The sequence below is a fragment of the Mya arenaria genome, chromosome 13 (assembly GCF_026914265.1).
Source record: "Mya arenaria isolate MELC-2E11 chromosome 13, ASM2691426v1".
In the NCBI taxonomy this organism is placed as follows: domain Eukaryota; kingdom Metazoa; phylum Mollusca; class Bivalvia; order Myida; family Myidae; genus Mya; species Mya arenaria.
In genome coordinates this window covers 38,276,098-38,293,638 of record NC_069134.1, presented here as the reverse complement: position 1 = coordinate 38,293,638, position 17,541 = coordinate 38,276,098, and the positions used below count along the sequence as shown (strand labels likewise).

Genomic DNA, 17,541 nt, shown 5'->3' with positions numbered 1-17,541 from the left:
GACAATAATTGTGTGTTATTGAATTAAATATGCTTACAAAACCATGTCTACCAAAACCTTTACAACACTTATAGCTTAAAATATATAACATATCTAAATAAACGTATAAATATGGCATAATAATCAAACCACAAACATAATTTTAATGAAAGATTGCACAATACAAAGCACCTTACATATCAGACAAAGAATCATCATTACAGAACAAACAGTCAGTCTAGCACCAGAAAGAACCTACAGTTACAGTCGAACCCCGATGGCTCGAATACCTCGCTGGCTCGAAATGGATGTAAAGTATCGAATTTTTTCTAATAAATGTAAGCATTCTCGCTTGTCTCCAATTTTCCGAGACTCGAGGTTTTTGCGCCGGTCCCGGGGAGTTCGAGCCAACGGGGTTCGACTGTATGTATTTACCTTGCAGGATTGACATTGAATTCTGGTGTTAAAAACAACATTATCAGATATATGTGAAATAATATTGAAAAATGTAAATGTGAACATTATAATGCATAAAACAAGAGCTGCCATGGAGACAACATGCGCGACCATTTCCCCACTTTTAACCTGAAGTCCTTAGTCGAGTAATAAAGGGCCATATTTTGCATTATATGCAAGATTAGAATCAGAAGTAATTACATAATAGCGTTGTACGGTTTCATAGTCCATGTATATAGTTTCAATAAAATACATCAAGAGGTTGCTGAATTAACCTTAACTAGAGTTTCTCAGTCGAATAATAAATGACCATAATTTGCATTATGTGCAAAATAAAGTTATATATGTGATAATATACGGGTTAGATAGTTGGAAAGACATGGCTAAAGTTTGACACCCACATTGCGATCTGATCTTTAGTCAGCATTCTTATATCACTGGTTTCCAAAACTTGGTTATTCCAAGCAAAACAAATGGTCAAACGGTCAGTCTGTGAGAGTGCAGCTTTAAGCAATCCGATAAACAGATAAGGTCGCTCTCTGATAACTGCATAAACATAAGTTCTAACTTTTGAAGCCTGGTGACCCCATATAATTTTGGCATTTTTCAAAACCTATTCGGTGCCTTATGACTATAATTTAAGGTTGCAAGCGAATGGCAAAATTGATATGCGAACATTCGATATTTCTTTCGATCGAATGATTCTTATTTCAAGTTGTAGTAAACTATTATTATTCGTTATAGTAATAGCCGGGGCCTTTTAACCATTCTATGTCGTAAGCGGTACCTATGACCAGTGGCGGGTCTACCGGGGGGCACATAGGGCCCGTGCACCCCCCCCAGCGGGCCGGCAAGTAATGTTTTTTGGGGGCACATCTTTATTGATTTAACTGTACAACTAAGTTGTTTTGTCACAATTTAAATTTTATATAAGCATTTGAGCAAATAAACAACCTGATTATCGAGTATAATATAGTATACGAAACGAAAGTCTTTTTGAAATATGACATCGAGGCCCGAACCTTTGATCAAAAAAAATCGGCGCCTAATTTTACACAGACAGCTGATCAAAAGTAGACAAATATGGCTGCAGTTATACGCGTAAGTTTACTGTTTTCAGAATATATCATATACCAGAAATATAAGTTGTTTTAAACTGTTAACATGTGCACATTATATGTTCGTCATTGCTTTTAATATTGTCATTGTGTGCCAACAAGATATGTGTGTGCATGATGTGCATTTAACAAAAGTTTAAATTCAAAACGTTGCCGCTTTGAAACTTTCCATTTAGGCTTTTATTATCGTTTAGTTCTCTGAATTGTGCTAGAGCCTTTGTAAATTAATACATAATAATTTATTTGAAACCCTTTTTTGGAATTTGTTGTCAAGTTGTTTTTACTTCAGTTAACTTAAATTTATAACAATGACATCCGAAGTACCTACAGTATCGTTGAGTGCAATCAATATACTGTAATGTAGGTTTATATAGCACTACTTTTAAATTAAATATGTGTGTCTCAGGAGGACGAGTGGTTTACGACTTAGCCTGTTTATCCGTCGACCCTGGTTCGATTTCCCAAAACGGCTTATCTCAGTAAATTATATCTTTTTGATTCAATTTATCTGCCAAACATTATTGACAGTGAAGACAAATGTTAATTCCATGTCATTATATGATTAAAATAATGCACTCAAAAAAGGTTTGATATGTTTATAATTAGTTGTGCCCCCCCCCCATTTAGAAAGTCCTGGATCCGCCGCTGTATGACGGACACTGATTTGTATATGTATAAATATGTAAATTAAGCGACCGAAAGAACATCGTATATTACGAATAACAGTAAGTTTATTTGCTCTTTATTTCAAAAATAAATTACGTAAATGAAGTGTTTTGTAATCTTTGAATGCCGAAAAACCTATTTGTTATATTATTTTCGGTGAATATTTTTTTTATTTTATTTTTTCTGCGGACAAAAACATTTCAAAATCCTTTCTGGTGATACCAAGCTAATATAGGGACACAAGGCATACAAAATCCACATAATATATGTGGGTCGGATACCCCTAAATTAATTTATCTTTAATAGTGTAAAAATACGGCCAATAATACAAGCCATTATTGACCCGTCAAAGTCAAGATATATGTTGGCGACCTTATTTTGAAAAGCAGAAGAGAAACATAAGGGTTTGGCGCCCATATTTTGAAAACCAGACGAGAGAACATGAGGTAATGGCGCCCTTATTTTGAGAACCAGACTAGGGAACATGAGGTATTGGCGCCCTTATTTTAAAAAGCAGAAGAGAGAACATGAGGTATTGGCGCCTTTATTTTGAAAACTAGACAAGAGAACATGATGTATTGGCGTACTTATTTTGAAAACCAGATTAGAGAACATGAGCTGTTGGCGCCCTTATTTTAAAAAGCAGAAGAGAGACAAAAGGTATTGGCGCCCATATTTTGAAAACCAAACTAGAGAACCTGAGGTATTGGCGCCCTTATTTTAAAAAGCAGAAAAGAGAACATGAGGTATTGGCGCCTTTATTTTAAAAACCAGACAAGAGAACATGAGGTATTGACGCCCTTATTTTGAAAAGCAGACGAGGGAACATGAGGTATTGACGCCCTTATTTTGAAAAGCAGACGAGGGAACCTGAGGTATTGACGCCCTTATTTTGAAAAGCAGACGAGGGAACATAAGGTGTTGATCCATCTTTTATTTAGCTCAGGTAGATATTATCACTTGGTTGGCGATGGACGACCCGTGACGCTAGGGATGTTGCAGAAGACTGGAATCCTTCCCGGAAATAACCTAAAACAAGCAGACGACAATGGAAATTCATGTATGCAAAATGCAATAGAATACTCTTAATGTCGGGTGGGGGAACACTTCAAAGTAGCTGATGGTTAGTTGTTTTGCATTCATTCCAAGGCCAGTGATTACGAAAAGTCTCGAGTCTGAGTTCAGACCAAAGACTTAATATGGCAAAACTTTATTTCATTAGAGCTTCCCTCCTAGCAAAGCAATGATGCTGAAATTTGCTGAAATATATAACAATATACTATATGAGTGTTACACATATTTACTTATATTTTGATAAAAGAAATGGATTAAATATTACTTTTTGTTCCTACATTAAAATGTTTAGAGTCTGAGTCTAGATTTGGATTAGGATTCGTAATCATAGCCCAAGGCCTTAAATTCCAAACAAATACGCGGTCAAGTTGATAGTTCATGTAATCAAATAAACCTCTATACGATAGCGTCCAGTTAACGACAGTACACAAACTAGAGAAATCGCTTAAGTGATTATACCCATGCACGCCGCCTTAAAACTGAATACCTTGTATTGACTCAAGCAAATATAAAATGAAAAAAATACAGATGTTTTTAGATTTTATCAAGAAAGGTTATGCATCAAAGAATCAATATAAAATCTTCAATATGACCAAAGTGTTAAACTCAGAACACAAAAAGAGTAGGCCAGGGTCAATGAGAACTATTTTAGCTACTGGTTAAGTGTAAACCGCACTACTATCCACTATGATCCAATGTTCACCAAGTATCATAGTGGAATCTCGAAAACTGTATGCGTAGTTCGCCCCACAAACTACAAAATTACCAATTAGCAATTATAGGGCAGATAACTCTGAGACGAAATGGCTGTAAATCATACAAAATATTGCAGGCACTACTACCCACTATTTTAGTAATGTATTTCAAGAACTAGAGTCAAAAGTGTAGAATTGTTATTTAACGGCAGAAACCTCCGGGACGTAATGGCTTTAAATCACACAAAATATTCCAGGCACTACCACGCACGGTGGTAATTTATTCCAAGTACAAGAGCCAAAAGAGTAGAATTGTTATTTAAAGGCAGACAATTCTGAGACGAAATGGCTGTAAATCTCACAAAATATTCCAGGCACTACTTCGCACGATGATGGTAATTTATTTCAAGTATTAGAGCCAAAAAAGTAGAACAATTATTTAAAGGCAGATAACTCTGAAACGAAATGACCGTACGTCTCGCGTCCCTCACTGGCAGGCAGATATTGACTTCTTACTTGACCTCGAGGCAAGGCCCCTCTAGATGGTATGGTTCGTAACGCCATCCCTCCGTCTCCTGTCCTTCCCTGGCGGGCAAGTATTGACTACTTACTTGACCTCGAGGCAAGGCCCCTCTAGATGGTATGGCTCGTAACGCAATCCCTACGTCTCCTGTCCTTCCCTGGCGGGCAAGTATTGAATATTAACTTGACATGGGGGCTAGGCTCCTCTGCACGAAACGGCTTATAATCAACGTTCATTACGTCCTCCCTTCGTCTCAGGCCCTAGTCTGGCGGACAATTATTGAACACTCACTTGACATGGATGCGTGGATCCTCCACACGCAACGGCTCATACTCAACGCTCGAAACGTCATTCCTTCCTAAGTCTCCTGTCCCTCCCTGGCGGACAAGTGTTGAATACTTACTTGACATGGAGGCTAGGCTCCTCACCATGGAACGGCGAGCCGTCAACGTTCATAACGCCATCCCTACATCCCGCGTCCAACCCTGGCGGGCAAGTATTGAATACTAAATTGACATGGAAGCCAGACTCCTCTAGATGGTTTGACTCGTAGTTAACGTTCATGACGCCATCCCTACGTCCCGCGTCACGTCCTGGCGGTCAAGTATTGAAAACTTACTTGACATAGAAGTTCGGCTCCTGCAGATGGTATGGCTCGCCGTCAACGTTCATGACGACACCCCTAACGTCTCGCGTCCAACCCTGGCGGACAAGTATTGAGTACTTACTTGACATGGAAGCTAGGCTTCTCTACAGTGAACGGCTCAGAGTCAACGTTCATAAAGCCATCCCTAAGTCCCGCGCCCTACCCTGGCGGGCAATTATTGAATACTTACTTGACACGGAAGGCTCCTTTACATGGTGTGGCCCGTAGTCAACGTTCATAACGCCATCCCTACGTCTCGCGTACTTCCCTGGCGGAAAAGTATTGACTTCTTACTTGACATGAAAGTTCGGCTCCTCAAGATGGTATGGCTCGCCGTCAACATTCATAACACGTTCCCTGCGTCCTGCGTCCGTGTCTGGCGGACTAGCATTGTTCAACGTCACTTCGTACTCGCTTACTTTCACCAATGGGAACTTTTCGTTTACGTTCTCTGTCTACGAAAAAGAGAGGGGCTAATGAGAGTTTGCTAAAATTCAGGAACAATAACAATAGTTAGAAACTGGGTCAAATAAAGGTATCTTATTTCAGAAATTATAAGGTTGGTGAAAGATCCAACGATATATCCAATTCTTAAAATCTACAAATTCTTCGGAAGTACAAAAAGCGGTTACACCGAGAACAGCTCGTCGCCCTGGTAAAATAACTAACAAAGTGAGTACGGTCAAACCCCGTTATCTCAAACTCCTACGGTAGTAAAATAACTAACAAAGTGCATAAAATCGAATCCCGTTGGCTCGAACTCCTACGGACCGGCGAAAATACATCGAGCCTGGGAAAATTCGATTCAAGCGAGTTCGAGCCAACGGAATTCGACAGTACAAAAATAGAAGCAGATATTGAGTTCTTGCATTAAGATAACGGGCTCCTTCCCTAATCTCATGGAAACAGATATAGAATCAGAAAATTCCGATATGCTGACCTTTGTAAACATGAATGCCAAAGACAGTTACTTACAAATTCATCAGAGAAGTTTATAAACTTGGCGAAGAATTTGATGAACTGCATCTTTGTGCATGGCCGACAGAGAAGCAGATCGGAAACTGTGGTCTCTGGTTGATAGCCAGGTTGTATAAACACCTGGTTGATGGATTTGAAGGGGTTGCAAAAGCAGATGGAAGCAATGAACTCCTCGGTTATCGTTGTCATGCCGTCACTGACAAAAAAAGTACTGTTTTATCATCCGTGGCAAAAGCGCTATCACGTGATATCAATACTTGATATCACCATGGAAACGACCTAATAACCTAATTTCAATGAAATTCAAATACATGAATATATATATATATATATATATATATATATATATATATATATATATATATATATATATATATGGATATATATCTTTTTTCCTCCAAGTTGGAGAGCAAATCGTATATACATATACAGAAGGTTAATCACAACAGTAAGTATATGGATTATTGCAATATACATGTATACATATACAGAGGACATAATAAAAGTGAAAATAGTACTGTCAACATACAATGATATTAATAGTTTGTAGTTTGTAAAGAAGTTGTAGAGACGGTTTAAATTTATATTCAAACATTCATGACATATTATACTGCAATATCATGACTGGTTTAAGTTTCTTAACCTGCCATCAGCTCTTTATTACAGCCAGTGGCAGGGTTGTCTTAACGAAAATCGAAAATTAAGACATTTAACCCCAGGTAAGTACGATATCGGCGCAGCGTTCCATTTCAACTATAACATGCTATAATTCTGTGAGTGTGTCTGTGTGCGTTTTTTTATAACCAATCATGAATGAATTTTTATATTAAAATTTAATTAAGATTTTAACTTATTATCCATATTATATTATACGTGACATATATATTACACAAATACTATTTTCTTACGCTGTTTGCATTGTGTTAGATTTGATCGCGCTCGATTCGCCCTCGGGATTTTCCGCCGTATCTCGGCCACCCGTCCGGAAAGCGTTGTCGTTACTCTCAGAATATTCCGGAGGCGCTCGGAATTTCAGCGTAAGCGACATTCGCCGAAACGACTTGAAGAAAATTCGCTCAATTAACGTGACTGTAAAAAATACCAATGAAATTATACTTCAGGATAATAACTTGTTAAGTCACCATGTACTAGCAAATGTTTAAAAAAACGCAGTTGCTTCGGGAAGTATGTTATTTCACGTCAAGATATTAAAATTCAAAAAAAAATATTAATAGATTACAAGAAAGGATCGGTTTATTGAAACATGTTTATTTAAGTGGATTGTAAATACAGACCAGAGATACATATTATCAATGAATTCCTTTGATGGCTATAAATTTATATTTTATAATTCATTTCCGTGTTTGAGCATAAACAGTAAGTGTATACCACGTGATAAATTGCGTCATAAATGCTATGTCGTAAAGCAATATTTTGTTTCGAATGAAGACTTAAAACAAAGATGACTTAACCACTTCGTCACCATTTTATTAACCAGAGTTTGATTGAGAGTTAAGCCCAAAAATAGAGCGGAATAGACTGCCCTTTATTTCATTTAAAATGGTGAAGAAAATGAAAAGTTAACTTTGTTTTAAGTCTTCTTTCGAAGCAAAATGCTACCTTCGGACATAACCATTTATGACGCAATTTATCACGTGGTATACACACACATATACACGAACAAGTATGCGGTTAGTTTGCGTAGTCTGCAACACGGAGTTATTATATTTTATGTGGCACTCTTCTTTAAAATCAATTAAAATCAATACATACACATGCATAACAAACATATATTTTGAGTGATAAACCTTTAACTTCTTACTAAATAATGCATTTATGGAAATTATTAAATACTGATCACAAGATTGTAACTGTGTATTTAATAGCTGAAAACGCACATGTTTAATGAGTGGTGGGTCTTAAAAGATTTACTGTGATCAACTATTGTCTCATAAGGGAGAAATACTGTGTTTTCTGCACCTTTTTACAAATAAAACACAGTATCCTTCATAAAAACCATTGTTTTCGATAATTATTCATCCTTTTCAGTAAATAAAAAAATGTATTAATTATGGTACATTTGAATTGGGAGTTAGAGTACAATCTTCATAAAAACGTTTCGAACTGTGACGAACCTGGATATCGCAGAACGCCCATGCTTCGGCGCATCTCGGCGCTATAGATGACGTCACCCCATAACCCGAACCCTGACAACAGTGATTTGTACGTCACCAACTTCCTGTTTGAGAACACCCTGAATAAGTTGTTCTTCCATTTGTAACCTGGTAAAGGATTAAATAGAGTAAAAAAGTATATCCCCGTTGGCTCAAACTCGTAGGAACCGGGGTAAATACATCGAGCCTCGTAAAAATTGAATCAAGCGGGATGGCTTACATTCAGTATAAAGATATCGATATTTTAAATCCATTTCGAGCCAACGAGAAGTTCGAGCCAAGCGAGTTCGAGCCAACGGGTTTCGACTGTAGTTGTTTTTGCTGAATACATTTTCCAAAATATTTTTGAAAACCGTGAAAAATTATCGCTTAAAACCATACATATTCAGAACAAGTTGTTGGTATAAATATAGCTTTGCTGCTAATTCTTGTGGTTTTATGTTAAGAATCTATGGAGTTTTAGATTTTAAGGAAAAGGAACATTCTTAAATCCTACTAGTGAAAGACGTGACTTTTTAAAAGAAATCGTTGGAAATACTTGTTTATTATATTCATTTAGTTTGTAAAACTTAACCTACCTAAGATAACAGAGTAGGCTGCCGACACAACATCGTAGTTACCAACCGCAGCCCGAGCAATCCCGTTACCCGTGCCTGGAATTGGTTAATGTGCTAAAGATACGCTTTCATAGGTTACAGACTACTAAATAATTTCCCTATATATTCTATAGACATGATTGACCTATCTACATTGTTTAACAAATGTTCATTGTTCCACCATTTTGGAGGTAACTAATTATAGTAAGTATGTATTCATTTTTATCATAATTATATTTAATGTGCAATGATATTTTAATTACTAAAGACGTCCACGTTACTTTACCGAAAAACGTACCACACGGTATGAGACCTATAGTGACCGGAAATTCGGGCGGCTCGTAATCCGGATTGTTGACGTCATTTCCGGTATCGGTCGCTACTCGCCGAACCAATCCATTGGCCGCCTCGTGGTACATTCCATCACCGCTCACAATTACCAGGCTGTATCAGTTTAAACTCAGATGCAATGTATACAAATGCGAGTATTAATTATGTATACAGACAAAATAGGCCACGAGCTCAGATGAGAACTACATCGACAGGTCGCCGCTATTACAGGCAAATTTGGTATTTGGTTGACCGCATCTATAAGACAAAGTTAACAATTCCACTCTTAGTTTTACCATCTCGTATATGAATTTAATTGCCTGCATACTAGTTCTGGTTTAATTATAACAATGGAAACTAGACGGTTGTTTTTGTTTCCGCCAATGCACATCGTCGTAATATGTTGAATATAGTCATATGACATTTGACCTTAAAGTTCGACGTCATCTCAATAAGGTGAACATTTGTTGCGAGGAATTTCAAACTCAATCAAGCGGTTCAAAAAAAATGGAGCAGACACACATAGTGTCATACGACCATTGACCTCTAAGTGTGACCTTGACCTTTAACCGAACTGATCGTAACATGCCCTATGCAGTTCGTCTCAATATGGTGAACATTTATGGCGAGATATTTCAAACTCCTTCAAGCGGTTCAAGAGAAATGAAACGGACACACAATATATTCATGTGATCTTTGACCTCTAAGTGTGACATTGACCTTCAACCGCGCTGTTTGTAACATGCGCTCTGCATATCGAGTCAATTTGGTAAACATCTGTGACAAGTAATTTCAAAATCCTTTAAGCGGTTCAAGATTTGTAGCGGTCACAATTCATAGTCATATTATAGCCATATGCTTAGTGATCACAAAACAAACACACATGCGACCATTGCAATACATGGAATAGACTTACCCATTAATGGACTTGAGATCATAGGTAGCAAGAATTTCTTCAGTATGGTGGGCCTTTTCAGTAACTTCAAAGTAAATGCATGAGGTTATTTGTATTGCCAGACACATCATAATAGACTTAGGTGCTGTGACATACCCGTATAGTGTCTGTTGAGATATGATACCCAAACTTAAAATATGAACACAACGATTAAATTGTCTGAGTCAAAAGACAAATGTTAATGCTTTGAGGAAAATAGAAACGTCCATTAATGCTTAACTTTTGAAATAACTATTTACAGTCGAACCTCGTTGGCTCGAACTCGCTTGGCTCGAAATCCTGGTTGGCTCGAACTGAATGTAAAGGACCGATTTCTTTCAAGTGAACGTTATCATTCCCGCTTGGTTCGAATTTTCCGAGTCTCGAGGTATTTACGCCGGTCCGTAGAAGTTCGACTCATAGGGGTTCGACTGTATCCTAACTCCTATTTCAACTCTGGATACTAGCACCGTCTTATAAGCAGACAAACAAATAAGGAACACAGTGGGTTATATGCGTGTATTACCAATGACGTCTGTTTCAAGTTTAGCCTCTTCAAAGATGGGAGCGACGACATTGCGGTACTTCTTTACGCCAGTTGAAAACCCACTGACTGGATTGATCAACACCAGAAGTCGTCGTGGTCTGTCTTTGCCTGTGATAACCATATATGAAACGGAGAAACATTAAGCTAGAATTCACAACTATGAATCTGACTTCAAAGAATCAGAAAATTTTTATTATAATTATTATTATTATTATTATTATTATTATTATTTATTGTTTTTATTATTTTTTAGTATTATTAGTATAATTATATAACGTTGAAATGAAACGCAAAGTATCCACGTTAAGAATTATAGAGGGCTGCCCGTGCAAATAGGCTGCAGTACGACTTGACCCCGCCGTGTGTCCCAACAAGACTTAAAGAGCTTTAAATGCCAAGAGGGACACGAGATATAAGTGACTGCGATTCCCTGAGTCACATGAAGACTGCCCTTAGATATATTTTGAAACTTGTGTTATAGTACCACTGGATTTAATTTTGATTTCAATACGATGCAACCAGGTTTTCAATGACTGACTGAACAAATTCAGCCTGCGTTGTGAGATTCAGTTTCAACTGTTTTATTCTCTTTAAGTATCAGTGACCTTGACCTTGACCCTAGGGGCCATAAATGCAATCCCATAAACTCTTCCGACATACCCGGTTTGGTCACCAATGGCAACTCTAACTAAAGTTATTCAGTACCAACCGTTTTTCTTTTATTAGCAATCCCATGATAGGTCACCGTAAACTGTTCCCAAGATTGGTCACAATATTTCAACCCTAACTTAAGTTATTCAGTACCAGCCATTTTTCTATTTTTAGTAACAGTGACCTTGACCTTAGAGGCGCCAAACGCTATCCATGAAAGTTCTCCATGATCTTTTCCTATATACCATGTTTGGTCGCAATACGTCAACCCTAACTAAAGTTATTCAGTACCAGTCATTTTTTTAAATTTTATGTAACAGTGACCTTGACCCTATGGGCCCCAACCGCAATCCCTTGAAATTTCTCCATAAACGCTTCCTATATACCAAGTTTGGTTAAATTATTCGATACCATCGATAAGTTTGACTCCGCCCTCCCGCCAACCCGAACAACGACGTACGTAATTATTTTAACCAGCTTTCACTTTGTTAAGACCTGGTTAATAAATATTGCCTTACAAAGTGAAACTTCGAACAAGAGATATTTGTCAGACATTATGCCCCCCCCCCGAGCGCCATGTTGTCAGGATTATATGGACAATTGCATGAAATATGCATGGACCGAAATGACAGCTGATTTGTCGCTGACATTGGATGCCGTTGAGGCAGTTTTAAGATTATGACCATTCAAAGTTTGAGGATAGAGTGTGTTATGACCATGACTTTTGACTCTATGACCTCAAAATCCATAGGATTCATCAGCTGGTCACCAACTTTTTGCGTTAAAGGTTACTGTGACCTTGACCTTGGCCTGATGACCCCCAAAGTCAAAAGGGGTCATCTACTGGTCAGGCCCAATCTTCATGTCAAGTTTGATGACCAAAGGTCCAGGAATTGTCGAGTTTGCTTTCAAGGTCACTGTGACATTGACCTTTGACCCCTTAAATCAATAGGGTCATCAACTGGTCAGGCCCAACCTCCAAGTCAAGTTTAAGGGCCATGGGCGCAGGCATTGTTAAGTTATCACTCGGGCAACCTTTTATCGTTCAAAGTCACTGTTACCTTGACCTTTGGCTCAATGACCCCTAAAATCAATAGGAGCCATCTACTGGTCAGGCCCAACCTCCAAGTCAAGTTTGATGGCCATGGGTGCAGGCATTGTCGAGTTATCACTCGGACAACCTTTTACCATTCAAGGTCTCTGTATCCTTGACCTTTGGCCCGACAACCCCTAAAAACAACAGGGCTCATCTACTGGTTAGGCCCAACCTCCAAGTCAAGTTTGAGGGCAATAGGTGCAGGCATTGTCGAGTGATCACACGGACAACCTTTTACCATTCAAGGTCACTGTGACCTTGACCTTTGGCCCAATGACCCCTAAAGTCAATAGGGGCCATCTACTGGTCAGGCCCAAACCCAAGTCAAGTTTGAGAGCCATGGGTGCAGGCATTGTGGAGTTATCACTCGGACAACCTTTTACCGTTCAAGGTCACTGTGACCTTGACCTTTGGCCCAATGACCCTCCAAAAAAATAGGGGTCATCTACTGGTCAGGCCCAACCTGAAAGTCAAGTTTAAGGGCCATGGGTGCAGGCATTGTCGAGTTATCACATGGACAACCTTTTACCATTCAAGGTCACTGTGACCTTGACCTTTTGTCCGATGACCCCCAAAAACAATAGGGGTCATCTACTGGTCAGGCCCAACCTCCAATTCAACTATAAGGGCCATGGGTGCAGGCATTGTTGAGTTATCACTCGGACAACCTTTTACCATTCAAGGTCACTGTGACCTTAATCTTTGACCCGATGAGCCCCAAAAACAATAGGGGTCAGCTACTGGTCAGGCCCAACCTCCAAGTCAAGAATGAGGGTCATGGGTGCAGGCATTGTTGAGTTATCACTCGGACAACCTTTTACCATTCAAGGTCACTGTGATCTTGACCTTTGGCCAGAAGACCCCCAAAAACAATAGGGGTCATCTACTGGTCAGGCCTAACCTTCATGTCAAGTTTGATGACCATACGTCCTGGGATTGTTGAGTTATCACTCGGACAAGCTTTGGTCTACCGACGGACCGACCGACCGACATACCGACATGCCTATGCATGTCTTCGAAAGGGGGCATAATAAAGGTGATAGACAATATAGGTTAAACTTGTACAGTGTGTGCGTATCTGTATGACGTAGTGCACATACTGGTATGATGTAGTGCACAAAAATAGCTCAGACGTACCAGTGATGTACTGAGTACTTTTTCGCAACCTTTATATTACAAATGTTTTTTTTACAAGTATCAATCGCCTCCTGCATCTTCCGTCTGAAAGATTCACAGCGGTCCCTCTCTCCATCAAACGTCACTTGAACGCGTCTGAGAAGGAAGTCTTTCTTCTGTGTCACGTAGACGACTGCCATTTTAGATCTGATTTCGTTTGTTGTAGCGTCCTTGACGTCCACTGCGATCAGGTCCCGTAGTCGGGCGCTATTGGTCTCTTAATTGAATGGAAGTTTTGGGGATCTAGATAGAGTGTACATGTAGATACATCATCGGCACCCCAGCGTATCATAACCTATACGATGGGGTGCCGAGGATGATGTAGATAGTACTTGGCCTTCAATATGAGATTTGGCAGTCGTGTGTATACGCTGTGTGTGAAATATGGACAATACCAGGATATATTTAAGAAGACAACCATACCAGTTCGTCTCATTGAAATTTTTATTTGCAAATTGGATATTTTTAAAGTTATCAAAATTTAATATGTTGAATCTATCACAACTACAAATTATCACATATTCATACGCGAAATAATTTCACTACGCACGAAAGAGTTCCAGCGAAAAAATACATTTTAACTTTATTTTTAACTTTATTCTACATGGCCTTTCGGGTAAGATAGGCTCATCCCGACCCTCGCGAAGGGTGTTCTGCGGAAACTCGGTAAACCTAATTTCCGCAAAACACCCTACGCTCGGGTAAGGATGAACCTATCTTACGCAAATTACCCACGCTCGGGTAAGGATGAACCTATCTTACACGAGCGGCCATGGAAGATACTTAAAATCTAACACCTGTAATTTTACAAAAATGAATGTTATATCTCATAGTTACCTGCGGATTTCTTGTTGTATCTTTGCCATGTCAATGTCGTCTGCGATAGGCTGACTGTGTGGATGTGTTTTCCCACCGAGAACGAGGCTTGTTCGGGAGTTTCGGACGTCACTATGTGTTCTTCTGGCGTGGCAGGCGATGAACCTGCAGACTCCGCCATCTTTGGATGTTAATTTATTTTGTTTTATAAAATTAAAGGGAAATGTTTGGTTAATATTCGTTTCAAATACATTAGACGAATACGCATATTCAGACTAATACACTTATGATACCCCCAAAAAGCCACATTTATTTTCTTTTTGCAAATAATATTTACTATTCAATGGAATCAAAATTGAAACTGCATATAAACTGAATGTTCGAAGGGTGGGGGAAATGATATCTGTTCTCAATGGTTTAAACTGATGTTCGTGGGGTTTATTTCAGATACCTCATCAAATAGTAATATCACAGCAAATCTGAACTGATTAAACTTTGAAACGGGGTCCTATTTAGGAAAACATAAAACATGTGTTGGGGGTGGGGGGGGCACATTAAACCGAACGAAAGCATGGTTATACCATAGCATACCTTAGGCTACTTTCAACCTTTAAAGGTATCGAAGCAGAAGGGACATGCTGATTCTACTCGATCTACTTGTTTTTTGTTTACATTTTAACCGCATCATTTGTACCCAAACGCCAGATCTGGGTTATCGAATACATAGAAGTCACGTTCAACCAGTTATATTTTTATATCTAGAAAATCAGTGTTAAAATCAGTAAATACACTATATAATAATTATACATTGAAAATTAGTTGGTAGTCCTTAACTTACAGTTAAAAATAACTTTAAATTGCTGCATTGCATATATTTATATATCCTTAGACATTCTAGATGTCTAGGCGCACGTGTAATAAATGCTATTTTTATCCGACATGTGGATTTGGGAGTTCTATAAGTAATTAACCCTTTCAGTTACACACTCTTCATCAACGAGTAAAGAAATGGGTTGCGTGTAGGTATTCATGTATCGGGCGATAAAGTGTATCACATTTCGGATGACCTGAGAATTGCTTTTCAATCGAGACGGCCGAAATACGAATCATTGAAATCGCATGTATTTAATATTAAATATGACTAGCCTCAACAGTTTGCGATAGGGTAAACCTTCTATCATTGGAAAGTTCCGTAACATGAGTGAGTCTTCCCGTACCACGACACATCACTTTCACGGACTTCTATGACTTTAAATTATATCCAAATCTTGGCTGGGTGTGAGAGTGGTTATACTTGTACATATAGGTTCGAGCCCAACCAAAGTTACGTTCTCTTAGCCTTTTACAAAGGACATCTGCAAAGTGATTTCCTAGAAACCCTCACTATGGATTCAAGAGTGATTCGTTCAGCTTAAAGCTGGCCTGACTTCACAACCGAGTGGAAAAAAACAGTATAGACTTAATTATACAAAGAATGTTTTGTATGCGTTCTGGTATTCTGTAAGGAAATACGATTGTTAAACATGACAAACATTTGATAATGTTCTCGTATATCGTTTACCCAGAAATTCAGAAAAGAGTACGAGTGTGGGGTATACAAAGAATTTTTCTGCATACCAGGTACCCTAGCTTAGCCTTACTGTATAATGAAATAGTAGAAGATATACTTTCAGAAATATGGACAAAAAGCTATCGGACTATACCATGAGTACAAGCTGTATGATGCTTTTGCAAATGTTTCATCACCTGTATTACGGTTTACCCAACCCTCGGCTGGCACACCCAGGGGATCTACAATAACTATTAATTCTGGTGTTTAAAACTCCCAACCCACGAACAGAAACAATTGTAAAGATCCCTTTGTCGATGGTGGTCGAAGTATCAAAAATAATTTAATGCAAAGTATTTTTTATCAATGTTTGTCCTGAGAGTGGAGATGAAAGGCACACCCCGAGGATTAAGACTAAAAATCATGTGGGTGTCCCGCCACCAACCCCCCCCCCCCCACCCAGCCCCTTTTCTGTACGAACATTAATATTTTCATGTTGCATACTGAGGACCGTGAGGTGGACATTGTCGGGTTGTTCGGGTACGTCGTAGTACATGTATGTTTAAATATTCAAGTCATAAAGAGCGAATTTCTGCAAAAAACAGGTTAACATTGCATAGTCACCTGGTTAGTTGGTTTATATTACTGAAGTATCTTTGGTTTGTCAAATATAAAGTTACCTTTCAACAAACAGCGGCGGAATGATAGTCCGATTCGTCGTATTTCAAAATCTAGATCATTATGTTTACATAGGACTTAATCACCGAGATAAAACTCGATCAATCCCCGGTATAACTAGGTCGGCTACATTATACCATATTATTTGAATGCGGTAAAAGGACACACTCCACCATTTTATGCGAATTTTGAGGTCAGTCAATGCACAATTCATTACTGTTTACTATATTTAAAATTGTTGTGTTATTACCCTCATGTGCATTTATTTTATTATGCTCAATTAAAAATGTGCATACAACACATATAATACTGGCTGTTTATATAGACATAATATGAACTAAGGCGCTGCCTCTACGGGCTTGAAGTGTTATTGCCGGAATCGTAGTTCTTTTTATGAAACACGTGTTCTACAATACATCGCGGCCGGCATATTTGGCCTCTCGGGCCATCAAGAACAACTAGCTGTTTTATATAGACAAGTCGAAAAACATTTCAGTACATGTTCTTTAAAGTTAAGCACAGAGCCTTAATTTATGAATATTTATATGGCAAGGACAAAGAGGCTTTTTTGAATGTGCTTTTCAGCTGTATAAATATTTTGATATCGGGTCTACAGTCCAGTTACCAGAAAACCATTTTTTTGAAGAAGTTAAAGATACAGACCATTATTTGTCCATGATTTAATGAATACTAGTATGATAATACAGGCATATCTCCATTGTTCGCCATATTCCTTGCCACATACTTTGCATGATCTCTCAGTATTTTGATTAGTAATTAAGACCATAGTGAAATAAATCGGCTAAGTAGTGTGAAGGCAATCGTGCCTATTACCAGATGTAAATCCTTATAAGTATTG

The 17,541-nt window shown here is 38.5% G+C and overlaps 1 protein-coding gene across 3 annotated transcripts; it reads right to left on the bottom strand.

Annotated features, from left to right (window-relative positions):
• On the bottom strand, positions 1-16,772 carry LOC128213659 (ceramide kinase-like). Of its 3 annotated transcripts, none has more exons than XR_008257767.1 (12): positions 16,685-16,772; positions 14,477-14,636; positions 13,656-13,856; positions 10,696-10,824; positions 10,152-10,215; positions 9,204-9,349; positions 8,888-8,962; positions 8,271-8,417; positions 7,044-7,224; positions 6,133-6,331; positions 5,348-5,612; positions 1-3,248 (listed from the first exon to the last, which is right to left on the bottom strand). XR_008257767.1 is itself a non-coding variant. In XM_052919657.1 (12 exons), the coding sequence occupies exons 2-12, from the start codon at positions 14,634-14,636 to the stop codon at positions 3,176-3,178; spliced, it is 1,536 nt and encodes a 511-aa protein (XP_052775617.1). In that variant the 5' UTR covers positions 16,685-16,772; the 3' UTR covers positions 1-3,175. The 3 variants fall into 3 exon arrangements, 2 of the variants coding, with proteins under 2 accessions (XP_052775617.1, XP_052775618.1); XM_052919657.1 differs by having other exon boundaries at positions 5,452-5,612; XM_052919658.1 differs by lacking the exon at positions 13,656-13,856 and having other exon boundaries at positions 5,452-5,612.
• Between the last annotated feature and the right edge of the window lie 769 nt (positions 16,773-17,541).